At 40.3% G+C, this 27,559-nt stretch overlaps 1 protein-coding gene and 1 long non-coding RNA gene across 24 annotated transcripts in view; one reads left to right on the forward strand and one right to left on the reverse strand.

Annotated features, from left to right (window-relative positions):
- The window catches only part of LOC104691606, a 33,851-nt gene extending 33,673 nt beyond the window's left edge, over positions 1-178 (reverse strand). For 8 of the 13 annotated variants that reach the window (XR_005604135.1, XR_005604137.1, XR_752222.4 and 5 more), the window contains exon 1: positions 1-89. Coding sequence is in view for 5 of the 13 variants with exons in the window: in XM_039568821.1 (XP_039424755.1) it covers positions 1-155 (155 nt within the window). In the remaining 8 variants the exon portion in view is untranslated. The other 5 variants (XM_039568821.1, XM_039568820.1, XM_039568819.1 and 2 more) reach the window with 2 other exon arrangements.
- LOC104691617 overlaps positions 1-27,559 on the forward strand; it is a 47,159-nt gene that overhangs the window by 1,213 nt on the left and 18,387 nt on the right. For 5 of the 11 annotated variants that reach the window (XR_752231.4, XR_752239.4, XR_752227.4 and 2 more), the window contains exon 2: positions 64-26,484. This is a non-coding gene — a long non-coding RNA (uncharacterized LOC104691617). Of the gene's footprint in view, positions 1-63 lie in introns of all 11 variants that reach the window. The other 6 variants (XR_752230.4, XR_752236.4, XR_752228.4 and 3 more) reach the window with 6 other exon arrangements.

Below are 27,559 nucleotides of genomic sequence, written 5' to 3' on the forward strand. Positions count from 1 at the left end.
CTGTTATTTCTCTCAGTGAAAGATGAGGACTGTGAAGCCTTGTTTCCCCTTCTGTTGTTGCAGAACTCCTTGGATGCATCGGAAGTAAGCGCCAGGAGCATTTGGTGATCTCTGTGGGAGGAAGGCACAAGCCACCCAGGCCCTGTTCCCTCCATCTTGAGCCTTCTGTGGTGATTTGCAGCAGCAAGGGAAGTATGAAGCACTGAGGGACAGAAGTCAGTTTTTAAATCTGACTTCACTTCAGCATAAACGACCACGCAAGTTTCAGATCAACAGAGGACCAGGGGTAGAATAGCAGAAGTACTTAAGGTGCCTCTTTTAAAAGTTCTCTTTTGCATATCTAAAGATTAGGGAGCTGTTTAGAAAAGATGGTTATACAAGTGTTTTTATTTACTGTCCTAACAGAAGATGATGATCCACATTATCTTACATGCATCTTGGATGCATCTGTATCAGCCTACCGATTTCAGGGGAGCTGTATTGATTTAAGTTAGTAAAGAAACCCAGTGGAGTTTTAAATAATTGGAATAATATTCTCCCTCTCTTTCAGTCAGATTTGCCCTTCATGTTACTTGTGTTTCATAATCCTCCTAGCTCTCCATTTCGTCATTACAAGGCCAGCATTTCTACTGTAAAAAAAAAAAAAAAAGAGGACCAACCCCCCTTCCCCCCCCAAAAAAAAACGAAGTCTTTTTACAATCTGCTATTTATATCAATGTTTAAATAAATTTAGGGCACAAACTGATCCTGTTTTTTTAATAGGCCTATTTAGTTTCATTTACTTACCCAGGTATTTTTTAGAACCAGAAGCTCTCAGGAAGAGAATGTGTTCGATGCATCAGAACCCTTTAGGGTTTTGATAAAAGACATGATACCATGAGTATCATCTTCACTTCTGTTATTCTTGTTATATAGTAATGACAAGATTGAATCACCATTTTTAGCTATTCTTCAGCAGAACTCGTAATCTATCAATGTGTCAGCTCAACAGCAGTTTTTTCTTCACACTAATGTGAACCAGAAGGTCCAGCTATCACTGATTTTGACAATTTTATTTTATCTGAGATTGCATGTATTGCAGAAGTTTGAAGCAGATGAATTATAGGGCCTATTATATTTTCCTAAAGATGTACAAAACTTAGAAAACATCACCTAAAATATTCCGAACTAATTTGTACCAGATAACATTCCTATGCTTGGTGTTTCATAAGCCTTACGCTAGAAGCACTATTAAATATTCGTGTGATAAATACCAAGAGTAAGATCAAATGTGGGTCCCGTAGTTTTTTGAATGCCTCACATTGCCCTCTCTGTTGTTACATAATGCATCATAAAGAAATACGTGCCTTCATTCTCTTTAAATCACTCTGGCATGGATAGTATTAAGCCTTCCTTCAAGTCCTCGTTATGCAAATCCTTCCTACTGCTAATAGCTGTCAGCTCTGCATGGTTACTTAAAAAACAAGGTAACTGCAGACTTTTTGTGAAACTCCTTGCATCCCTGGAATTTTCAGTGAGGTAGTTACAGGTGTATTGCTCTCTTTCTCAGCTATAAACTAAATTATTACGAACAAACAGGTTTTCCCCCATTAGAATAAAGTCCCATTCATTCCAGTACATCAAAAGGTAACCTGTTCTTTTGTTTAGTTGCCTCTATAAGCACATTATGAGTATCTGAAGGCACTTCAGTGTCAAAACAGTGGAATAGACCAGAATGCAGTAATATTTTGAACGTCTGTTGGAGAATGCAGGCATGTAACTAAGTACTGAAAAAATACATAGCACAGTAAAAAATCCATGACCAATCTAGCAAAGCTATTAGGTAACAAAAAATCCATATGGGCATTAAGTACTATTATTTAAAGTAAAATCTGTGTTATACAGTATAAGCAGCATTCAAGTGAAATGGATGAGACATCTATATAGAACAGAAAGAATAATTTTTTAAAGCTATGATACGACGTTCTGTATTGCTTTACTTGGAAAGTGGAATTTTACTTGTCATTTTGTAAAGGTATAAAATTAACAACAAGCACTTCAGAGAATTAGAAACACTGCCTGATTCGTGGGGGTTTTTTTCCCCTCTGTAAAACACAGAGATCATTGGTGGCAAAAAATCAGGAAAAACCTGTCTATGTTTTCCAGTATCATGTAGATCTTTTCGAGTACCCTGTCCTTTAAGATGGCCTTGGTTTTAAAGAGACTGAAATAGGAATATCTCAAAATCCATCATACCGACCATACATAAAAAAATTTTGCTCTTCCTTTTTACTTGTAGAATATGCAAGTAGTAACCAGGAAAGGAGGGTTTGTTTCATATTTGGTTAGTAGATCTATTAGTTTAACAATGCTTTATTGCATTCCTACATTTTTTTTACCTTTTTGTTGCTTTCGTAAATTTGAGGTACTAGCTTTTATTTCCACTTTCCCACTTCTAATTTTTTTAAAAGGTGCAACTATAATCTGTTCAGATTTTGGTATGGCACATGGAAAAAATATTTTTTTTAATTCCTCTTGCAAGCAGTAGGTTGGTGGGAGGAGGTCTGCACTGTAAAATGGTGTACCTAGGAAATTGTACTTCAGTGGGAGATTAAATAAGAAAGAGCAGGATGGCTGAGACAAGTCATTTGTCACAGATGTTCATGCAGTTCTGGTGTTTAATTTTAAGCTGGATTCATCAAATGTGCTAAGGAGTAATTTCTGTCTGATACGAAGTTCTCATCAAAGGAGACTAAGTGGTTTAAGTTTAAAGCGTGGTTTGAAAATACAAGGAAATGTTACTGGGCTGGTGACAGTTTGATTCGGTAGCCAAAGTGGACACAAGGATGTAAATTGAAGAATGCTATTTTTGGCCTAAAATATATCAGGAAAATACATAATTAATATATTACTGTGGAGCAGTGACTTTACCTACAAGATGGTTTTGTCTATGAAGCACAAAGATTTTACCGCAGGTGTCTGAGTTATGTAGATTATAAAGGGTACCGATACCGTCGGAAAGCAAGCATGAAATGGTGATGTGTGGACCTCAGATATCTGAGCAACATTTACTGACCACTTTTACAGTATTTGGCAAGTTTATAACATAGGTTTAGTATTAGTTTTATTTAGTGAAAATGGAGGAGGTAAGCACTAGTGTAATATTGATTTCGGGTTTTTTAGATAGGCCAATTATCATATTTAGCAAAGTACAATATGAATGAGAAGGCCCAAGACTAAGATTACTTTAAAAGGGAGATTTCTTTAAAAATCAATATTGGACTTATTCTTAGTTTTTATTAGTTGCTCTCTCTTTTAATATGATTTTTTCTTTTGTTAAGTTCCATCTCTCTTCCTTCAGAAATACTTCAGAAAATGTGTCCCAGCCCCGAAAGGGAGAAATATAATGGCTACAATTAGCTTCCGTTTACTGGAGCAAAATGATTTTTTCCAAACTGAAATACATGCGTTAATTTGCTAGACTTCCAGCTATTTTTATGTATGGTATTTCTGAGAAGGAGATCGTAATGTCCATTTTAATGCAGCTTACTACAGTGTAGCAGCCGTAATCGAGCGTTTTTCTCTTTGATAGTTAGATATATAGAATTGTCAGGCTGTTTGCTTTTAAGTACCTGAACAGTGAATCGAAAAGAAGTATTTTTGATACGATAACTTTGGCTTTCCAGTCTGTGCTTTCTTTTGAGTTTTCTAGGTAAATGCTGCGCAGATTGATTATCAGAAAAATTGAGGCTTACGTAATGGGGACATACATTTTTCTACTGCCTCCCTTCCCCCACTTAGCTTTCATTTTACTATGAAAAATGAAAAACTTTGGAAAGAAAATTACTATGACATACTGGTTATACACATATTTTCATGGAACTGCGCAGCTAAGCTATTTGTATGTATTTAGTAAAAGAAAACAGCAAGCAAACTATTAAAACCTTGAGACGGCTAAGCTTTAAAATTATAGTAGTCATTAAATACAGCTTTATCTAATATGCTGTACCTAGTTGTGTAGCAATGAGTCTTTTTTCTTTGCATAGGGACTTAGACTACTTCTATGTAGTTTTTATTCAGAGTAAGAAAAATAAGAACGTCGTACCCCATTTTTTTATTCATCGTAAGGCTGATGCTCCTTTGTAAGGGAGTTGGTTTAATACCTGACTTTCAGATCATGAGCAGTGATTGTTGTTGACAAAATATAAGCAAATGAATCAGAACTCTGTCCTGGTAGATAATTACAAATTAAATTAACTAACAAGAGTAATATTAAAATTTTATCTAAATATGTTAACATGAGCTCTTACCCATAGGTGGCAGTCATCTTTCACTGTAGCAGGGATGCCAAACTTTTGGTTCGTGGTATTCACGCTTATGCTGAAATAATTTTGATGAGGCATGCATATGGACATAAGAATATACATGTCTGCATTTTGGGAGAGGGGGAAGGAGGTAAAATTAACCATAAAATTATTTAGTAATTACAAGGAATCTGAATTGCTGTGTATAGGCAATAAGACAAGGAATTATCGTATTCTGGAGAAATACTGGAGGTATTTTTAAAACCACAGAAACACATTTTTTATCGATCCATTGCTGACACTCATCAAAACTAAGTAGTGATAATTCAGAAAGCAGTAGTTAGCCCTACAAATTGAGCAGAAAGGCAAGTATCTTGCCAGCCTTAGTGAACACAACCCCATATCGTGCCCATTCCTCCAAAGCACATTTCTCTTTCGTCACCCTTTATCTGTAAATTACAGGAGCACGACAGCAATGATGTTGCCCTGGAAATCCTGGCAATAAGGTCCCTTAAATAATGGGCAAATACAGAAAAAGTGCTCTGGGTGAGGGTGTCCTTTCAGTGATGGAGAGCAAGCAAAACCTGCAGGCTGCTGTGCCATCCTCTGTCTCTTTGCAGGGCTGCCATCGACACCCATGGCAGCACTGTGCAAGGGGAGGACGCTGCCTGCCCGAACAGAGATCTGCTCAGTTTTGCCATCAGCATTTTTAGGGATTTATGTGGTTTATGGGGATTTCCTTTTGCAATACCACTAAGGAGGCACTTGGGTCCACCAAAACTGGAGGGGATAGAAGGACCTAATAAGGCCAGGTCATTTCAGGCTAAAACAAACAGAACTTGTGAAACTGCATGTGTCATAGTGAGATGATAACATTCTTCTGAGAAAAGAAGACCGAAACCTGAAATTCATGAGTAGGTGAAGTCATAGTCCTTTTTTCTATTACAGCTGCACTGGAACTCTTTTCAGTTAACATTAATCTAATATTGTGTCAAGGTAGGCCACTGTACACATTCAGCGGAGGTCAGGAACTAGCATTTTACAAAACAGAAAATTGGAAAAATAGACAATTATGTGTTGCTGTTACAGTGTTTCACTGTGATGCAAGATTAAGGGCTCAGAATTGAGCAGAATGGTGCAGTATTATTAAAACAGAAGGACTAATTCTCCTTATGCAAGAGTCGCAGCAACACACATCATTGTATAAGCCAAAGCAGGCAGTACAATTTCATAGTCACACAGGGTATTTCCACAGACAGACAACCACGACGTGACTAATTAGATATTTGCATATGCATGGCCCCATTTGCTCCCCAGTTGTAATAATTAGGGGTATTGCACTCCACATTAATTTACACTCTTGTGTAACACTACTGAATATAAGATAGTGGGTGGTGATAAACTGGCCGGTGACAAATGTGTAAATTGGATACGTGTTTTGAAAATCAGAGCTTTCATAGCCAGCTTTGTCCTTGACAGAGTGGGCAGCAGGGCTGGAGAAGACCTGCTCTGCTGTGGGGCCCGATCCTCTCTATCGCAGGCAGCTGTGTGGCACTCTTCAACTTAACATGCAGAGACACTGGACTCCATCTTGAAGCTACCCCCGCCATCAGCTTGCCTCTGTTTTTCCATTCCTCTGCATGGTTAAAGGTTTCAGATCATGTGTATCTTGACCAGCTGAACCTCTCACATTCTGCAAGGTCTTTGACTTCAGTTTAAAGAGCTTTTCTCTCACCCAATATAAAGTCCGTTCCGGTCTGTCCTCCCTTGAGTTAGAACCTGCTTGGCCTCAGTTCAGCCAAACCAGCTGTGCTGTACCTGTCGTAGAGAATGGTGCTTTTCCCTGACCGTTCTTCTAACCCTCCTTTGCACCTCCACTTCCAGTAAATCTCTTTTAATCTGCGGGGTTAGAAGTAAGCACAGTGCTCCAGATGAGATGTTGCCAGAGCCTCTTATGGTGGCATTAATACCTTCCTATGCCTAGAGCTACCTGCTATCGATATCTCAAAAGACTTGAGGATTGACTGAAACACCCAATTTACCCTTTTTTTATGGATACTGGCAGCAAAACTTCTTCATTCCTAGCTTGTGACCTTGACCTTTGCACTATCGTACTGGTATTGCATGACAAGGGTGTCAAAAGGCTTTTTTATGAAAGGGTGTCATTGCTTTCATCAAAGTCACAGGCTTCCTCTGAATTTCCTGGCATGTCCAGATTTGTTTGGGAATCTCTCCGCTCTGCACGAGTACGGACGTGAGCTGGCACACACACACGACACAGCACAGAGCACTGCAGGTGAGCTAGCTTGGCTCATGAAACAGAGTTGTCTCTAGGATTAGGTTACCTCAGGCACATCCCAGTGTGTTAGCTCAGGTAAGCCTTCCAGAATTTGTACAGCACTTCTGACTCGCTGTCCTGCACTGGCTTCGTTTGACAGCTCTGGGAGCAAGAGACCAAATTCTGAAATATTTTTACAGGATCAACAGAGGAGATGGACTTAGTGTCACATTATATTGTTTCTATTGATCTTATAGGTTAATCTCCAGTTTACAGGTGATGCCCGTGAAATTGAAGGGGAAACAGATGTACAAGACTTGTGTGGTGCTCTTGAATAACATCTAAAAATGAGAATTAATTTTTTTAAAATACAAGAACCTGGAGGATTTTGGTCATTTTATTTGTGGAAGTTAACTAACATTATGACTGTCTCTAATTAAACAAGCAAAAATCTGTTTTCCTTTTTTTTTTTTTTGCCTTCACTTGGAACTTGCTATATGGCAGTTTTATTGTGACATTTTTATATAGCAATTTTATTTGATATGTTTTACTTCTGTGCCTGCAGGACAGCTAAGAAACTTGACCACTTGGTTTCTCTTTATAGTGAAAATACCATACTGAAGAATTTATTCTTAAGTTTGGTATAGGCCAGGGTACTGAGTCAAGCTCATCATGTAAAATGACTCTCATGCCCATTGTTATACAATATTCCAGCCCCATTTTGGGCAGGCACTACCCCAGCTTGTATCCTCAGTTGATCATTCCTAGTTTAAGGTAGTCAGTGACAATAACTAGAAGGACCTGTCTGAGATCATTCTTTAAGGAAGCCCACTATCAACTTTCTTCTAGCTTGAGACTTTCCAAACTACTTTGCAAGCTTTTATTCATACTAAGAGTTAATTTAGCAACTGCTGTCTTCCGCAGTTTATTTTTTTTTTCAAGTAGCATACTAACAAATGTTTTCCTGAAATCCAGTCAGATTAGGTCAACTCACTTCCTTGATGTAGATAGTAGGGTTTGGTGGGTTTTTGTAAATGTCTGGCTAGTGTGCCATAACCTATTATTAGGAAAGCTTTGTAGTGTTTTTCTTATTTTCTATTTACCCAATTTTATCCCACGCTTCCTTGCATCCAAATTCTTGATGGGCAGTCCCAATTGTTCCTTCTGTTAAACTCTCATTACTTCTGAAATCTTAGTTGAGGTGACTGCTCTTGTGCTTGGATTCAAGGACCAAGTTTCCCACACAGAAATTAAGAAGCCCAGAACAAAACTTAAGTTTTTTGGCCATTTCACCTCCATCTAAAGGAGTCACAGAGAAGCTCACTCACAGAGATAGTAGTGAAACATGGATTTTCTTGGAGTCTTCAGCACATAGCTGAGAAGACCATAGACATAAGAGCCTCTAAATCCTGCAGTTTACTCCTCCAGGACTTTCACGCTTCACTTCTAGTCCAGCCCAGGGCTGATCATATCTTGGAGGTTTTATAAAGTCTTAAAAAGCACGTGAACATACCTAAACAACTTGGTCATGGTTGCTACAAGTTAAAAAGCATCCTTTAAAAACCTGAAATTATACCCAAATGAAGAAATCAGAAAAGAACATTCATCTGGCCTGTTACATATATAACCCCCCTATTAACTGTATCAGAAAAGTACTTTGAAGAAAACCAGCATGACAGGGGAAGAAGCAGGCAGCTCTTGCAAAGAGAGGGGATGCCTCACAAATCCCTGTCTATGGGGTGGGGAGATCTGGTCGACACACTTAAAAGGAATTAAAGACATTTGACACCTTTTAGCAGAGGCTCTCAAAAACGTTAAGCTGCATGGGCAAAGAGGCAGCTTCTCACGTGGACAATGATCACATGAAAGAAAGGAAGCAAAGGTCAGAAACAAATGGTCACTTTTTGTGGTGATGGGAGTTGAGTAACAGAGCCCCTCCACCAGCATGTTCAGAAATGTTGTGTGAAGGAGCAAGAACAAAAGTTGCAGAGATTAATGTGAGCATGAAGGGAGGATGAGGGAAGAGGCCATGAAGCTGAGTGACTGAGCAAGAAAACAGCAGGTGAGCTTTGCTGTGGATAAATGCCCTGTGAGACACAGAGGGTCTTGGCTGGCTCCGACCCCTCCAGAGCAGCATCATGGGGCTCTAATAAATGCTGCCACAAAAACATCAATGCACAGCTTGGCAGTGGTTCAAAAAGCAAGCAAAATGTTAGGAATTGCAAAGAAAGGGACAGGGAACAAAGTTCTTAAAAAAAATAAAATCTCCTTATTATGGTGCTACGTGAAACTCTTCTACCACTTTCCAAGTGTTGCACATGTTTCTTTGGTCTGTCTGCCTTTAGCGTAAAGGCATGGCAACGCGTGTGTTTAAAAAACATTGCAAAATCAAAGCTAGGAAGCCAATATCAGACAAACAAAACCCACTGCACTAAAGGAAAACAGCAGTTTGCTTCGGAGGCTTCTCCCCCACCTTCAGAAAAGCCAAATGGAAAAGTATCCAACATAAGAGGAGATAGCTATGGCACTACTGGAATGCTAAGGGGTGATGAGAGTAAGTATGTAGAATAGTCTGGTCATAGTTTGACCCTCATTTGCACCTTTCTTCCCCTCTTCTATCCTCACAGATCAAATCTACTAATAATGGTAAAGCAGTTGTTCAATGTCATGCTAAAAATCATTGATAAGCAAGAGAGAGCATTGGATCCATTAACCTGTAGTTGGACAGGAAGGGCATAGTTCTTTGGAGGGCTTTTGTTCTCAGTCTTCAACAGCCTTCCCTGTCACTGTTGCTGAGGGACACGAGGAAAACTGTAGGTGAGGAGAAGCAGGGTTGGATGCACTTGGCAGCTCCTCCACAAGGTATGGAGGGTGATTGCAGGAACTGGTGTTAAGCCAAAGGTTCTGCCATATGCATGATGGATAGTAACATTTTTCACTGCTGTAAGGCAGCAGCAAATATTTTTAAGTGTGGTGATCAATTTTGTTGTCTACCATCTAATTGAACATCAGTAAATATGTTATTAAGATAGTGTGCTTGACAGTGTGCTCTTTTGCAATCAAGGCCAAGATGTAGCCAGATACTCATCTTAATCTCTTGAGACGCATTTCTAATGAATTTTTACAGTGCCCAGAGGTAAGGTCCCTGGTCTGAAGTGGGACACCTGGATGCTAAAAGCAAATTATAATTAATAATATATTGTTTATGATGTCAGAGTGTCATCTAAAGACAGTGGTAAAACCTTGTATAGGCTACTGCTGGAATCCTATTAATAAAATTGCTTACTTTAAATCACTCCCAGGGCGTAAGATAGGATGTTCCTTTGTTGACAGTACTTTTTCTTGAATATTTATATTTATGGTCTATCAAGGAACCACCCAGTACTGAGAGAAGCAGTATTTTGAAATAACTCCATTGTATTGCAATGTCTTTGTTATCATTCTGTCCTGTGAAGATATGGATAAACTTCCTTTCTGCTTACCAGAAATATGGCAGAAGGTTGAGGCTCTGTACCCACTGCAAAATGCAGGTAGGGAGGAAAGCTATACCTTCTTAAGATAAGTATATACTGTCTCCTTGATTACTCAGTCTACTATGAGTAATCAGTCCTCATTTCTACAATGGCAACTTCTTGATCTTCTTTTTTCTGCTGCACTGGAGAAACATTTTAACTCCAGTTTTTTGGAATAAAATTTATAAATTTTACTCAAAAAGTGTACTGAATTCTACCATATACGAAATTAAATCATTGCAGTGATTGCTGCAGAAATGGATTCTAGTTCTGATTTAAATTCACATTTCTAGTCAACATAATTTTACTGCAAGAGGATTTTGTTTTCCTTTTACCCCTAGGTTTTCTTATTATTTTTGAACCATTGAGAGAGGAAGGATAGAATCCTAGATCCATTGCAGTGCTGGAAAATATGCAGAGAACTACACTGAAATGAGAGCTCAAGGTGTTTAGAGCTCAAACAAAAGCAATTTGGGTACTGTAGTTGGTTTTGAGCAGTCTTCTGAACATTTTAGTTCCAAAAACTACAGAACCAATTAAAAAAAAAAAAATCAATTTATCACCTTGTGCAGTAGCCACAAATGATTTCAGTAATAGTAATAATAAAGACTGAACCATGAATTTTAGTGGTCTGCTTTTTTTTTTTTTCAATTATATACTTTTTTACCGTTGTTAGTTGACTCTTACATGTGTGAAAGTGTATGTTTGTTTTAGTTTGGGATGCACTGTGGTATTGCTTCTGAAAAAAAATAGGTGCAACAGTTTTGCAGGCAATTATCTAATATTTCACAATCTCGAAACAGCTCCTGGATGGCAGACCTGAATTAGAAGACATAAAAATTGCCTTCATTAAGGTATTTATCAGAAAGACTGAAGTAACATATGATGGAATAATTTTTAGCAAATCCTTATTACCAGATATGAAGTAAATTTTCCATTAATTAATTAGTACAGTCTTTGGACATTCATCCTTGATCTATAGATTATAGATTTTTAGGAGACAGCACAATGTGAAACCTTTATTGTTGTAATCACATGGCAAAAAATAAAAGGCAATAACACGGCAGAGAAACCCCACAGCTGTAATCAAGGTGGTAACAGGACAAGTTCTATCTGAGCTGGGAACACCCAGAAGAGCACATCTTCTGTGCCATAAGTGCAGGCAGAGGTCAAATGCATGAAAGCAGTTGCTGAACTAAAGCACACAGACCTCCTAAAAAAATGGGGTGATCACCTATCATAGAATCATAGAATGGGTCAGGGTGAAAAGGACCTTAGATAGTATCTAGTTCCAGCCTCCCTAGCTTCCAGGCTATGCCACCATCCTTCCCAGAAGGCTCTCTCAGAAGTTGTCCACTGTCACCAAGCAAGCTAGCAGCAGAGCAGGACTCTTGTCCCCCCAGCCCTGTCCCACCAGCCAGGAGCAGATTGAGTGCCTGGTGCTTTTGCCCAGGTGAGGGTGGGTGAGCACAATACAACTTCAAACTGAGCAGTGCAAGCTGTAAGAAAAGCACATGTGATGTCCCTGTTCTGTCACCCTAATGAAACTCGCAACTGCAAAATCTGGAGGCCTGATTTGAACCTTTTTAACCCTGGGGCATGGCCATAGAGATAAAAGCACAGAGTGGCAGAGTATAGTAATCTTCAGGATGTGTGGCATCATTATATTCAGACGCTGTATAAGTCTGATACAATAGCTCCTACTGCATCTTATTTGAACTTGAACTATACCTTATTTAGGGCAGAGAAACATTTTCAAAATTGCCTGGACATCATAGAATTTTTTAAAGGTATAATTTTCAGCTTTTCCATTGATCTTTTTTTTTTCAAGTCTCTAGTCCACTTTCATCTATTTGACTGCATCATAGGGATAGCTGTATTTGCCTGCTAGCGTGAAATGCTGGAGGGTCCTTCAATTTTTGTAGTTTCAGATTGTGGTTTATCTTGCCAAAAAATCTGGGTATGGGGATGAATACAAATGTATCTTGTTCATCATATTTGCCTTCTGCTCAGGGATACAAGGAAGCTTTCACTGGATGCAGAACATACTGTATTAATTTCTTAGATTTGGTTTTGCATGTGGTACAAGTATTTGTTTTGCTGGATTCTCAAAACTTCTGGAGAAAAGAAAAGCAATGTTTCCATGTAAATGTCTTTCCAGAAAACAAGCAAACAAACTGAAGAGCCAAGATCTCCATCGCGGCGCCGCTCAGCTGACCTCAGCCACTTTGCACGAGGAGGGAGCGTAGCCTGTATCTGCTGTAGCTGTATCACTGCAGATGAAAAGCAAAGGCAGTATTTCCTCCTACCAGGGTTTTGTCAGAAAGGGAGGTCTGCTTTCTGTACACACACTAGCAGTGCCTGAGGGATGGGGCAAGTTTTATTTCCTGGTGACATGTATGAAACGCCCTTTAAGTGCAAGAAAATCGGGTAAGTTTGGAAGAAAAAAGACTAAGAGTAAAGCAGGGAGTATTAACTACAAATGAAGGGGACGGTCCTTAAGAGGATCATTTTCTGCTCTTAAATCTGGTGCCCGTATTAAAATTTCTCCCAGCAGCATGTGCATGACTGATACTTATTCAGCTGATAGCGCAAAGCAACAGTGACCCTGGCACCAATGCCGAGGCAATATTTACAAAAGGATGAACTATTTTCGAACAATGTCTTCAATGTACTAAGCACAAACAAGCTTTTCTTCAGCATCAGGCATGCATGTTGTCTCGTTCCAACGATTTTGTTCATGTACAAATGTATTCATTGTGGACAATGCAAGGAAAATGTCATTCTCCATTTATATCCCAGTTTCCCTTTGTCCTCTTTACAGTATCTTGGGGCAGTGATGCAGAGCAGAGTCTTGTTCTAAACTCCTGCTATTTTCCTCTCCATCTTCTTCCGAAGCACTCACAGAAGCAGAGCCTCAGTGAGTTAAAAGGCTCCCTACAGCAGATTTTTTTTTTCTTTTGAGACACAAAAATCGGTCTCTCTCCCTCCACTTCCCAGCAGAGAAGATCTAAGTCCTGCCTCTTGCTCCATCACTCAGAGCGCATAATGGTCTTGGCAGCAGAGGATGTGGTGGTAGCAGCATTTTGAGCCATGTAAGTGGGTGCACCTGGCACAGCAGTGTGAATAAGCAATGTTAAGGCAATTCTCTCCCAGCAATATATGAAACCATCCACTTCATGAACAGCCTCTCTGTGATAAAGGCTGCCTTTCTGTTGACTTGGATAAGTTCCCCAGTATGATCAAAACAGAATAATGGAGGACTTTGAAAGAAGGGCCCTTGTACAGAAAATAATTAATCTTGCAGCAGAGGGGCAGGGAGAAAGATTTAGTGACACTTGAAAACAAAAAACAAATCCCCAAGTCCTAGGACTAAACTAAAAAGTGCAAGTGCAGGCTCACACTGTGTTTTCATTGTAGAACAAATTGTCTGTCCTGAAAGCATCATTCTTGGGCAGGTTGGACACCATTTCAGGTAGGAATTGGGAACATTATTTTAAAGGGCATTTCAGGGAAATTCTATTTTGCCTTTCAAGCATCATCTGATTTTCTTCAAGGTGGAAATGTCCCCTGCTCTCAACTGCGGCATTCCACTCTGGTAAGCTTCACTTTATTGGTAAAATGATATGCATTGTCTTAGTACTATAATCACATCTTTACAAAAAGTCAAGTGATAAAACTCCTTACTTCTACAATGAAAATAATTTAAATTGAAAGCTCAACATCAAATAGAGTTTGCCTTTAATAGATTCCTGCACTCTTTCCAACTATGTGTATACAAAGAAAATAGTCATGCATGCCTCAGATGCAACAGTGAAAGGAATATAATACATTCCACATGTTCTAAGAAATTGAAAAACTTGAATTTCTGAAGGAAGAATGTGTTGCTGTTTTCCATTGTGAGACTCCTGAGGCCTGTGCACTCACTTGAATGGATCTCCCAGAAAAGAACATCCATTATACACAGGATTCACACCCAATTCACTGTCAAGCATCAAAACATTCACTGATTATTACAGATTTTGTAAAAAAGTCACTCTTTTCTTTCCCCAGATAAAATATCTCAATCAGGTTGAAGCAATTTTGTTCTCAATTTTGTTGAAAGAAGAGTTTGAAACTTAATGAATATTACCAAATGAAAAAATTTTAACCACATAATGCATTTTAGATAAAGGGTATATATAACACCAAATAAATGAACTCTTCTTGTAATTCATACTTCTAATAATGCATGATTTCATATACTTTAGCACATAAAAGATTAGATAGCTTGAAAATTAGAGCAGTCAAACTTTTAGAACAGTGTGAGATGAAGATAAGGAGTATTCAGTCACTGAAAACATCTTTCCTTCAACACCATCTAAATCATCCTTAAGGAATTTTAAAATTACAATTGAGCAATTCATAACTACTGGAGAAAAATAACTTCTATTGGCTGGAAAATATTTCAAGATCTTTCAACTTTAGGGTATAGAGATAAACTGCCATGTGAAGGCTTGCCTTACCACTCCCATGAATTGAAGTTTGACAAAGGTTGGTAATTCTGACATTTGAAGAGATGATTAAGCCCCCTAAATGATTGAAAGCTAAGCATAACCCTCAAGATTAAATGAAGATTAAATGATCATCTATTATGGATGTATGCAATATATATGATTTCAATAGTTAGCTGGCAGCAATCATTCATTCTCATTTTTCATTAAATTTTTAGAAAGTAGCATCTCCCAGAGTTAATACTGGCATCTGCAACTAAGGATAGTATTGAAATTCAAATAATTTGGTTGTAATCTATCTTATTGTTTTATTTTTTTCAAAAAAATTCTGTCACTGCTGTATTACCATATTGAAATCACTCAGACAAATAACTGATCAGACTCTGTTCAAATAATGAAAACTTTTGGAAGTGTTTTAATATGATGGGAGTCTTTAATGAGCAGCAGGAAAAATATGCTCTCTTCAGTAAAGTTTTTAAAACTGTTTTGTCAGTACGCAATACATGTCAATGCAGAAGACCTTTTCTGCTAAAACATAATTTTATCTAAGGTCAAGCCTTGGAAAGTGCTACTTACCAGGTTCTTTTAATCAGGTGATGTATAATGAACGAATTCAGCTAACAGTATTTTACGCTTTCGTTGGTACTGCAGAAACTGGTATTACTGCTTTTTGTAATTTCACATTTCTTAGCAACAAAAAGTTTAACTTCTGTTGTTGGAAGCTATGCTAGGATTATTTTATTATTTTCACAGTCTGCTCAATTTGCCTGCTCTTACATCTGACAATCCACCATAAGCAATTGAGAAATATTTTCTGCACAAGCTACATTAAGCCTCATAAAAATTATTGCTATCTTGCCTGATCCACTCAGAACCATTCTCCACTTAATCCAAAAACCTAAAGCTCTCTCTTTTCAGGCAGCATATCCTGCCTCATGGAAGGCATGTTACCACAATAGTCATGGTCAGAATCTGGGTACAGATGCAATGTGAGTTATTAAAGTTATATAGGCTCAATATTAGGTAATAATTCCTCTGGTTATTCCGCTTCAGTGCTGGGTCCCACCCCTGGACACTGTGCTTGACCTACAGAGCTACAGTAAAACCATGTGGTCACCATTTTTTGAGACAAAAATTTGCATATGAGATGACAGTAACAGCAGTTCTTCCAGTGTCACCACATCTAGTCTGGGCACATACTGAAAATGGATCTTTTTACATTCAGTGGTAGTTGAGTTTAGCAAAGGAATTTAGGATTCATTGGGTTTAAAGGTACAATATGAACTTAAAGCCTGAAATGAGACGAGGGTTTGGGAAATAAGAGAGACTTCTGCAGAGACATATGATGTTCAGCATCAGAGAAATCCTTTTGAGAGGGTGAATACTTAGCACTTTTCATAGTAGTTGTGAGATCTTTGTTTTGCTCTGAACAGATTCAGTAATTTTCAGGCTGTGGTGTCAGTTTAGTGTCTGAGCCACTGCCTTGAACCTGGAGCCATCCCTGTTATTTCTATTTGGAGCATAGTGCATCTCCAGGTAACACAAATACCCAACACTTGGGAGACTCATTTGACACATCCACCCTGCACTGGCTGTGGGCTACAGGGACCCTTCCAGTCCTGTGAAGGGCACAGGAGTCCTCCTGACCCAGGTGGAAGCAGGCAGCCAGCGTGGCAAGCCCAGCCTTGCATTCAGCCACCATATTCCCCTGCTGTCCCTGCCCAGTGCAGTTAAATAAATGGATGCTCTTTATTTCCTGGCCTTCATTGAATTGGAGACACATCCTGCAGTTGGCTGTTATTTGTATTTCCTTCAGCACCTGTAGTCTGTGGTATGCACTTGCCCACTGTGATGTGAGTGTATAAAAACTGGACATTATGGGAAACTTGAGCTCTTGGACGGGTGACATTTTTGATGCTGTGGAACAGTTGCAAACTCCCATAATACAAACTAAGTGGTTGTTTTCACTTAGGCAATGAAGTGAAAACATTTGTTATTTATTTCATAATCCAACTTGTATTTTATACTTCAAAGTCAGATAACCACAATGATTTTGCCAGAAAGAAACCTACTTTCTGAGCTGGCTGGCTCTACAGATGAATGCCACACAGCTGAATTCTCCATTCATAAACTGAAGGTTTTCTTCTGCAGCTGTAAGCGCCAGAAGTGTTGTTTGAGATCTGTGGGAGAGGCTACATGACCCCAAGCAGGATCCATAGCTCAGTAGCCAAGAAGCTGGCAAGTTCCTGGCCAAGCTGTCTTTGCATGGGAGTTGCCTGCACACCTCAGTCCCACCGCTCAACAAGCACTACATCTGCTTGGGTTTTATCACCCTGACACACATTCACAGACCTGGGCCAAACATTTCTTAGACACAGGGGGGATTGAGAGATGGGACTAGACAGACCTCAGTCCTTCAACCATTTGGGAGCATGTTCATGGGGTTGAACAGAAACGTTGCTCGCTACTTCTAGTCTGGCAGAAGTTGAACAGCATCACTGACCTTCTGCTCAAGTCCTCAGGTGAGCAGTCCCACTCTCTCCAGGCAAAATGTTTGAAGAAGGTGCTGGATGAATTTAAAGTTTTATTTACGCCCAAGAAGCTAATAAAAAGGAGCGGAGTTTAGTTTTCATTTCAGTTTTGAGTGGAATTTGAAAGACATAACATTTAAGCAGTAATAAACAAATGGCTGAAAGGGAGAATAAAATGCTGGTACAAACTTTGGAAGCCGGTAGTTTTCAGAAATTTGGCAACCATCTCCAATGTTTCCATCTAATATGGGTCAAATGTCCTCATCCTGATCCTTTTTTTTTTTTTCCTTGTAGCAAGATGATTTGTTCATTAAATTACTATTTATTTCAATGTATTCCTGGGAAATAAAGCCTCTAGTCTGTAACAGTGACAGGTCACTGAAAGGTGGCTTTCATGTACTCGAGCACTTCACACCTTCTAGGTCAGGCACCCTTGATGTGTGTCCTTGTGCAAAAGCTCCTGTAGGATGTTTTACTTCACTCCTTAGACAGTGGCATTAAATTTGGCAGCAAAATTGTTTCCACCCTCTTTATATCAGTAACTACATAAAGGTAAGTTAGAGCACATGGTTTTAATTTAGCCTTTAGTGGTTTTATTTGGCATGGGAAAAAAACTGTTGAGCACTAACCTTGAATTAGAAGCTGACCTCCGAATTAGTCAGCCTTTTTCTTGTAAATGCATTTTGTAGAGTATAAACATGAACCATCTATTTACATAACGTTAGTGACAGCCAGATGATTTCTTAGGAGCATTAATGCTGGAAATCCCAAACACTCCTTCCTTGCTGGAGAATGGTTTATAACTCCTGAGAATAATCTCTCCAGCAAGTAACTGAAAACAGAAAAGGCTGATCTTTTTCCAACCAAATTTAGGATTTCTCTGGTATTTCACTAAGAAACCCCAGATAATTATTATAAGCTGCTGTTAAATGAATGCAGGTCACCTCCCAGGGTGCATGTGGAAAGCTCTGACAGTGCTGGTGGTGGTGCAGCCTGTTCCTGTACTACAGTGGCTTTACAGGAGACGCCAAGAAAAAGCAAAGAACAGCCCGAATCCAGCTTGGCCCTGGGAGCCCTGGTGCAGAGTACCAGTGATGGCCCTGAGGGATGTCAGAGGACAGCAACCCCATGGTATGCCTAAGTTTTTCCACCTGTCCTGTTCCTGATCTGCTGGGAAGCCAAGGGCAGCGAGGAGCAAGGAATTTCAGACCTCCTAAAGATGAGATCCTATTTCAACCCAAGGGAGCCTCCAGCAGGTCTGCAGCCCCCCTCTGCTTCCCCAGCTGGAGCAGCACAAGAAGGCAGCCTAGCAAACTGATGGGTCCTGCACCTGTGCTGCTGCCTCTGACATGTATGCAAGCACTGCTTCCTAACGGAGCTTGTAGCAATGTCTTAGAGATTTTAGGTTTTTTCTCACATCCAGGTAAAATGAAAACCATGAAATGCCACCAGGTTTTGAAGTTCCTGTGTTTCTTTGAGTGTGAGCTTTACTGGTTTTAAGAATAAAATTTTACAAAATGGACATATTAACAATGATGAAAAACAAATCTGAAAAAGATTGAAATAATTTGTGTGAAACATTCTTCACGCCATGGGGGCATTTAAAAGGTTTTCAGAAGCAGAAAAGTAACTTGGCTCATTTTAGTTTATTTTTGCCCACTTTAAAGAGACAGTATTTTGTGGGTGTCATAGTTTTTCTCTTTATTGTTTAATATACAGCAGAATGTCCTTTCTTTTTTTTTGAAACTGTATTTTCAGCAGGTGTTATTTTTATTTTTAGTATTACTAATGCAATAAGAGTACATACAGTAGCATAGCACTTCTAGATTGCTCCACATTTGTTGGCATGCCCTGCCATAATATGCCATAATAAGTCTCTAAATTAAGATGGTCTTTTTCATGCTTTCAGCAACAGCAGCAAGGTACTCTGCTCTTTGCTGTGTGTTGTTATTATTAGCTCTCTCATGATCGAATTCCAGCCTCGGGCACTGGTTGTGTGATGGGGCCGAGCTCTGATGGCAGGTTTCAGCACATGTTTTGTCTGACTATGTTTGCCCTACCTAATTCATGATAAGGGAACACAAAGACTGGGCTGAACAGAAGGGAAGGGCACAGCCATTTTAGGTATCCTCAAATTACTGCTTATGACTTGTCTCCGAACTCGAGTAAAGTGGACTCTGTTTAACATAACACGTGGGAAGGGTTTCACTCCAGGCAGAGGTTTATCAGTCCCAGCAACCTCTCTAGTAAGTGGGAATAAGAAAGGAAGCATCTGAAAGCTTCTCAGATAACCAGCAGCAGACCACTTTACCCTGCCCAGCACTGTTTTTTGCTCACTGGCATCCTCCATGGGGGTGCCACTGGGCCAGTTGGGCTTGGCATTTGGGAGCCAGGCTGCAAGGGGCACAGACAGTGTTTCTTTTTCTGTCAGTGTTGTGAAACAGTTCAGAGTGACCCTGCTGTCCTCTTGTGCAGCGTAGAGCCTTTCCCAAAGGTTTGGCAGAAATACTGTCACTCACTGCCAATGAAATAAGGCAAATACCTTCCTCTCCCTCTACATCCTGCAGGTGTAGCTTGTCCTTTCTCAGGCCTCCTTCCTTTGGTGGCCTGCAGTGTGCAGCAGAGTGAGTGAATAGACCAGCTCCCTCCAGGACTGAGGGGTGACATGCATTCATTATGCTCATTTAATAGAGTCATAGAACCACAGAATGGTTTGGGTTGGAAGGGACCTTAAAGATCATTTAGTTCCAGCTCCTCTGCTGTGGGCAGGGGCATCTTCCACTAGACCAAATTGCTCCCAGTCCCCTCCAATCTGTCCTTGAACACTTTGAGGAATGGGGCATCCACAGCTTCTCTGGGCAACATGTTCCAATGTCTCACTACCCTCACAATAAGAATTTCTTCCTAATATCTAGCCTAAATTTATTCTTTTCAGTTAAAAGTCATTCCCCCTTATCTTGTCACTACACGCTCTTGTAAAAAGTCTCTCTCCATCTTTCCTGTAGGCTCCTTTCAGGTACTGCAAGGTCACAATTAGGTCATCCCAAAGCCTTCTCTTTTCCAGGCTGAACAATCCCAATTCTTTTAGCCTTTCCTCATAGGAGAGGTGCTCCATCCCTCTAATCACCTTGGTGGTCCTCCTCTGGACTCTCTCTAACAGGTTGATATCCTTCCAGTTGATATTCATTTTGCTCATTTTACTTGTTGTGTTCAGACATGAACGCAGTGTCCCTTCAAAAGTGGAAGAAGCAGTTCCTCCATCTCATTTTACAGTGACTTTAGGGAATATAGCACTGTGTGGCTGAGGCATGTGTCCTGCTAAGGCAGGCGGATATTTCTCATCTTCAATAAAGCCTGTAGGAGTTCCCTGTCTGCCTTCTGAACAGCCTGGTTCTGAGATTGGACACACCTGGGAAATGAAGTATTGCTGCCTTTTTCTCTTTAGCAGGTCAATCTTGAGCTACACCGGGAGTTTCGCTGGCTGCAGGCTCCTCTTCTGCTGAAAGAGCACCTTGTCCAAACAAAAAGGACTGAATGAAAATTTTAGTGTGATTAAAACATGGTTCTCATGGGAAAAGCCTTTGTCTGGCCAATCAAGGACATTTCTGTTCCAGAATAAATTAGAGATCATGGAAAAAAAGAAAAACTTTTCTAGGTAGTTACTGATATAAATAAACAGCAGGAAAAATTCTTGTCCTTTGCCTGGCTTGCTTTGTGTCCAAAATTGAAGTGTTCTGCTTGCTCTGCTTTCCAGTAAAATCTCTTGAACTAGCTATTTTCCTATGTAGGAGGGAAAAAAGAAGTGTTGGCAAGAATGTCTCAGTCTTTCTCATCAGCACCATCATTAATTGAGCATTTTTGGTAGTGGATCAGTTCTTCTAAGCTAAGAACATGAGGTATCTTTATTGTGGCCCACATGGCAAGCAGGAGCATGGCACAGTGGGGCTCAGGTGAGCTGGAATATCTGCTGCCATGTTTCTCTCTGTGGCTTTGGAGGGCAGTAGTTCCTCCCAAGGATCCCAGAGCCAGGCCATGGCTGCCACTAGGCTGTCCTTTGCTTTTCTGTTGCTCCTTCAGGTTACAAAGCTTTGAATTTTCTTCCAGCTCTGTGGTGGGCGACGTGGATGGCAACTTATTTATGCTCCTGTTGTCTCTAGAAACCTCCAATTGGGTTCCTCCTGGCATAGTTTAACACGCCTACTGCCTGCCAAATATTTTTTTTAATCCTAAAAGCCTTTCTGTTGCTAGGTTGAAATTTTTTCTGCCTTTCAGATATAAAGTGACTAATGGGATACATTTCATAATACATCAGCAAGCATAATACTTGTTATTATCATATTTTAGTGCCCTTTAAAAATTACCAACCTGTACTGGGAGGATGGGGTAGTATGTAAATTGTACATCATAAAGACAGTAGGGCAAATTCTTTGTTCTTTGATAATCACATTTTATAATTAGGGATTAGGGAGATGAAGTTAAAAAGTATTGGTGTGGGGTTTTTTAACCAATGTTTTTCAGGGGATGAACAAATGTCCAACAGTAAACATTAGGTGTTATGTGGAATTTAGATGCTGTAAACCTCATCCTGCTCTGGTACAAATCTCGCTCAGGTTTCAATGTTCACAGGCTGGGAACACAACTTCTCCTATCCTGTTTGGATAGCTGCTGTTTTTTCTCCTGCTGATGCTTACTCCTCTGATTCTCTATTTGTAGACAAGACAGAACCTCAACCCATTGGAGAGGAAATGAATGAAGAAGTCCATGTGGACCAACAGGAGTAGTAGGCACTGACACTGAATGACATCTTGGGATAGCATTGAATGTACATTCAAAAGAAAAGTGATGAGGCCATTTAATCAATAAATGTAATTGCAATTTTTGTCCTTTAATCTTTTGATAACAACTCTTTGTGCCTGAGACACAGAACCAGTCACTCTAGGTCACTCTTGGTCACAGGTGGGATAGTTCTAGCTCCTGAAAACCCACAGGAGCCATGCTAAAAGAAACAGACTTGGAAGATTGATCTGTGGCTTAAAAAAACAAACTATTTCCACTTATACAGGCTCATGGATTCTGGAATAAATAAGACTTGTGTCCTTCTCGACTCCTCTGGGGACTGTGTACGTGGAATGGTGCATTCCCTAAGTTACGGCAAAATGGAGAGCCCAGCTCTGTACCAGGGAGCCCACCTCGACCTGCTCTGCCACAGATCTCCCCTTTTTGTATCCTTAAATGTTCCATCGATTGATAATTTCAAGTGAGAAACTCGCATTCCAGAGATGTCTCCGTGCAAGTACATTTAAAACACCAGGCAATTTAAGTTCGCTACAGTGCAATGGTTTGGGGCAATAAAGACGAAAGGTTTTTGTTAGTATATTGAAGTTGTTACAGAATAGAGCTTGGTTATAACACAATCCGAGATGTCTTGCGGGTTCTGTTATGACTTCTTACACAGTAAGTGAATTAGCAAAACGGCCTGTGAAGATTCCTCTTGAGCATTTCTTCACTCTTCTTAAAGTGATACCAAGAGGTCTCCTTGCAATTTTTAATTATTTTCTAGCCCTCCAGTTGAAGGTAACAGATTTATTTATTGTAACTGATAATAATGAAAAGATATATGAACTCTGAGCCTAGTTTTGATTTTTTTAAAAAAGTGTTCCGATCTGGAAGAAGTCTAGATTCAAATAAGTCTAGAAAAATTATGCTAGAAATTGTGAAGTTAAAAAAATTTATTTCAGCAACATAAATCATTTGGGTTGGAAGGGACCTCTGGAGCTCTCTGATGGTACAACCCCCTGCTCATAACTGGACCAGCTTTTACACTAGCTCAGGCTCCATGGTGCCTTGTTCAACTGAGCTTGAATATAACTGAGTTGGGGGGTTTTATGCATTCTCTTACTCTAATAACTTGCAAAATTAGAATTCACTCTTAATGTCTGAAACAAGGATTGCCTGACAGTGTAGGAATTTTGCTTCCAATAGCAAAATTTTGTTTGCCTTTGGAATTCCTTGACACATCTCAATAGCAAAGAGAAATCTAAAAAATCACCATTTATAATCCTGTAGAAATAAAAGCATAGAAAAAGTCAAATCTCATTATTTTTAAGGCAAAATTGAAGTTATGATGACATTCTTAGCTGTGAAAATTCATACATTTCTAAGTATGAATTTAGATACATAGAAAAGCTTCTATGCAAAGTCATTGGGAAAAAAACCTCAAACAAAAATCCCTAAAATATATTAAATTTATTGTGTACTTTCACAGGTTTTTAATTTACAATCTCACATGTGTGTGGCAAAACTGAGTGCTATTCAGTGGACTCGTTCTGATGACTCAAATCTGCTTTAGGAAGAGGACTACACAAAAGAAAGGTTACTTTTTTCTCTGTTTTTAAAAATTTTGTCAAACTTTTATTAAAAAAAGTGTTGTTGAAATTTTGAGGGTTTTTATAAGATACCAACTATGTCAGACCTCTCTTCAATGCTGTTTAAAACAAAAGCATCTGAATTAGATTTTCCAGCCTTTTTGTTTGTTTTTATTCAAGTTCTGCAACTGTTAATGTAAGTATTTTTTCTCTTCTAACTAAAATATTTTCGTTTTAGCTGAATGTCCTACTTCATCTCCAACACTCCAACGCCATCTGAATGAAAGGATATTTTATCAGGCAGCTTGCACATTCTGGTCAAGGACACAGAAGCCTTATCCAATGCTCTGGTCTTACAACTGCCACTCACGTTATTCCTTATGCTTTCCTTCCTACCCTTGTCTGTTATAACTCCCATCTTTCATGACACAGGAAATGTAAAGTAAATACGGCAAGGGAGATTCTTCATTTTTGTCTGTACCAGGTTGTCTTGCCCACACACATTTGGAAGGATGAATAAGTGAAAAATGTTTCAACTGTCCAGGCTTCCCATCACATATAGTAATGCCATTGCATTTATAGTATTGCCAAAAAGACATCTAACTTGTGTTTAACTTCTGAAAACCGAAATGTTGCAGCTTAAACCACCTTTCACAACATTTCTATATAATTCACTTCTTAGAAACCCATCCTCCACAAAAAACACAGAGGAGTAAGTAGGTCTTGAACTGAAGACCTGTCCAAAACATTTTCAAGGCTAGAAAGAGAGAAGCGAGGCATGGGATCAGGGCCATCTCATGTGAGAGCTGAAGCTCAGTGCTGGACCAAATCCATGACAGCTACAAGTTGTCCCAGCTCCACTGGCTGTTTAAGCACGGCAGTTTCCACAGAGTGAGAGTGCTGGTCATCAGCGCTCTGGTTTGGGGGCTGCTAAGTCTACGTGCCCACCTCCTGTTGTTTCTGCCACCTGTTTTGGCAGAAACAACTAAATAAGTTTTGTGTGTGTGCCTGTGTGTATTGCATAATTCACGATCCAGACTGAATCCAAAATATTTGGATGGCAGCCCGCCCCACATTTGCTTGGTGGAGCTGGAGATGCATGCCAAGAGCAGCACCAACAGCTGGCGGCCCAGGATGCTCCGACCCCTGGGCTGGAGACACAATCCAGAGACTGTGCAAGTAAAAAGGGTCCTGTTTTTTAAAATCAGTTCTGTTAGGCAGGTGAGGTTTGTGCCGGTGAAAGCAAAGCAAGGGGTCACTTTCAGCCCAGATACTGACCACCTCTGCTACCAAAGCTCTGCAGGTCATTCATTTCTTGCAGCATTTTGGTGGTGACTAGGAAGCATTTCACAAGTCACTGCTGTTGTACAGGTGGAACCTCAGCTCAACCACACCTGAGAGCAGCAAGGTAAGGACTTGTAGTGTTTTATGGACAACTGTAAATGTTCATTTGCCTTTCAGTGCTGCTTGCAACCCAAGATTTCATTTGAGCTGGTATAATATGCACTTGCATCATTAACAATTACCAGTCATTGTTCCATTTGGATTTCTCTTGCTAATTAGATTCACTCCGACAATCTGTATGGCCCATAAACACTACCCCAAAAGGAGAATCTTGCCACAGTGAACAGAATGGAATATGAATAATCAGTTCAATAATTGTATTTGGCTTAGCTTCTCAACACCAACATGTTAATCAAGAGCCTGCCAGGGTGCTGCCTGCGGGAGAGTCCTGCTCTGCTCCTGACTGCTCTCGCGAGAGGAGCCAGAGCTTGCCTGACTGCTTTGCCAAGGCTGCAAATGCCGTGTGGGCCTTACACAAGCGTTAAGAGCCGCCACTTTCAATTCTTGAAGTTTTGCATGAGCATCCAGCTCTTCTCTGGCTCACTCACTCTTCTCTCACATTCTGCCTTTCTCTCTCACTCCTCTCTTTAGAAAGGCAGCAGTGATGGAGACAATTTTAACTCCTAGAGGATCTGAAGAAATTCTGGCATGTAACCTTGCAGTCCCTCTGTAAAAGGCCCTGCAGCCCCGAACGCTTCTGCTCCCCTTGCTGACCTGAGTATTTGGGCAACAAACCTGGGCTGGAAACCATTTCTTGGCCACTTGCTGGGCCGTATCTGACAGCCCACTACAACAGCCTCTCTCCCAGTGCATCTCCAACAAAGGCAGCAATGTAGCTTCCAGACCCAGGTTGCTTTATATCTGACTGGCCTGAGGCATATCCAGAGGGTCAAGTTCTTCTCGTACCTGTTTGGTTAGACTTCACCTTGGAGCCCTTCTGCAAATTCCCTTCTCCACAACACATGCATGAAAACTCTGGTAATTGCTAGGTAGAGCAAGATGTAGTTGGTTGCTCTGGCTATGAATCATGTAGACAGGCAGTTGTTTTTATTCATTTTCTCATTGCTTTTCCAAGCTTTAAGGGAAAATATTAAATGCAGTTGCATGCCACTGCAACTGCTCCTCTGTCGCAGGAGTCAGACCCCTGATGCTACAGCTCAGCTGCCAGGGACTGGGGGTGGAAGAGCTGGCAGCTCCTAGGACAGAGAGTTGAACATTGCTCCCAGGATCATTTGGTACCAAAGCACTGGGAGGCACCACTGAGCTTTTCTCCATCCCCCACCCTACCCCCACTTCTGCTTCTTGTTCCAGGGGCTGCTTTTGACCCTAATCCAAAGAAAATACATGTGGATATGCTAGTGGCTGGCAACAATGGGGGCTGGCCTTAGGCTGGAGCAGGGAGCACTTAGATACATGAGACAGCAGGAGGGTGCCTGTTTCATCAAACTCCATCCCCATGACCACATGCATGTGCTCCAGTAACTTCTTGTGGCCTCCTGGAAAGAATGTCTCCGGTCTCCTGGTCTCCCTTGCAGGTCTTTGCTGCTCTGCTGTTAACACACCTTTCCCAAAAAGAGGGGTGGGAAGGAAGGAGAGTTGATCTAGGCACTAATACTTCTTCTCCTCAGCTGGAAATAGGTGCAACATCAGAATCAAGGTGGCAGCACACAACTCTGCTGTGAGTACCTAATGCTGATTTTTCTTTTTCCTCAGTCCTTTTCCCAACTGATTCACTCTCGGTTAATAGCAAAAGCCACCTCTGACATCAGTTTTCACCTGCATGACTCTTTGTCTTTTATTTGAATGTCACCCTCCTTTTATTACAGCCATTCTCAAGGTGCCCTGCTCATCCTGCCTGGCCTGCAAACTACCTCCATGCCAGCAGTGCCTCATGGCTTTGTGCAGAACATTTCATCAGCACAGTGCTCACATGGGCCAGGAGCATGCAATTAACGCAAACAGTGAAACAAAATTGGTCCCGAAACTCCTGTTTGAAGAACTCTCACAGATAACTCCTCCTGACCTGAGATTGCCAGCCTCAGCATTCATTGTCTCCTCCTCTTACCAACAACACAATTTCTCTAATAATCTATTTTGTCTCCACCAACATCAGTGGTTTCTCTCTTGACATCATAGAAAATACATTAAAGTAGTCTAGATAAAGGAAATCTGGCAGATATCACCTGTCTGGAAAAATAATTGTTTTATCAAAGAGAAACATCGGGTTAGTCTGGCAGGATGTGCCTTTAGTTGCATTTCATCCCATTTTTGATGTGCCTTTGCATTTTTAATTAACCTTCAAGGCATGTTCCAAAGCCCCGCACACCGGTGAGGTCAGAGTTACAAGGACGCCGAGGGTTGGTTGGATTATTTTTTAACCCTGCACAACTGAACACATTGTAATGGATATCCTGCAGTCACGGGGTCCATCTCTGACTTGGCAGATGTATAAAAACAGTTGCTAGTAGATGTGCCACCTCTCATGCTGGTCTTTCCAGAACTCCTCAACAGGCGTGACCTGCCTCCCCGAGAGGAACGCCACCTGCTCTTTGAGCACAGTAACAATTCTATTTCCATATCCCTGTTCCCATTAACCACCCTTCTTTTACCCCTAGGATTTGTCTTCCTTAAACCAGAGCAGAGGTAAAATACTCCTTTGATTGCAGGCCATGCCTAAATTATCTTTAATCTCATTTACTGCACAACAGTCTGACTTTGCTTTTTTTCCTTCCTTACATTGATTTTGAAGATGT

This window comes from Corvus cornix, chromosome 3 (assembly GCF_000738735.6).
Source record: "Corvus cornix cornix isolate S_Up_H32 chromosome 3, ASM73873v5, whole genome shotgun sequence".
Lineage (NCBI taxonomy): Eukaryota > Metazoa > Chordata > Aves > Passeriformes > Corvidae > Corvus > Corvus cornix.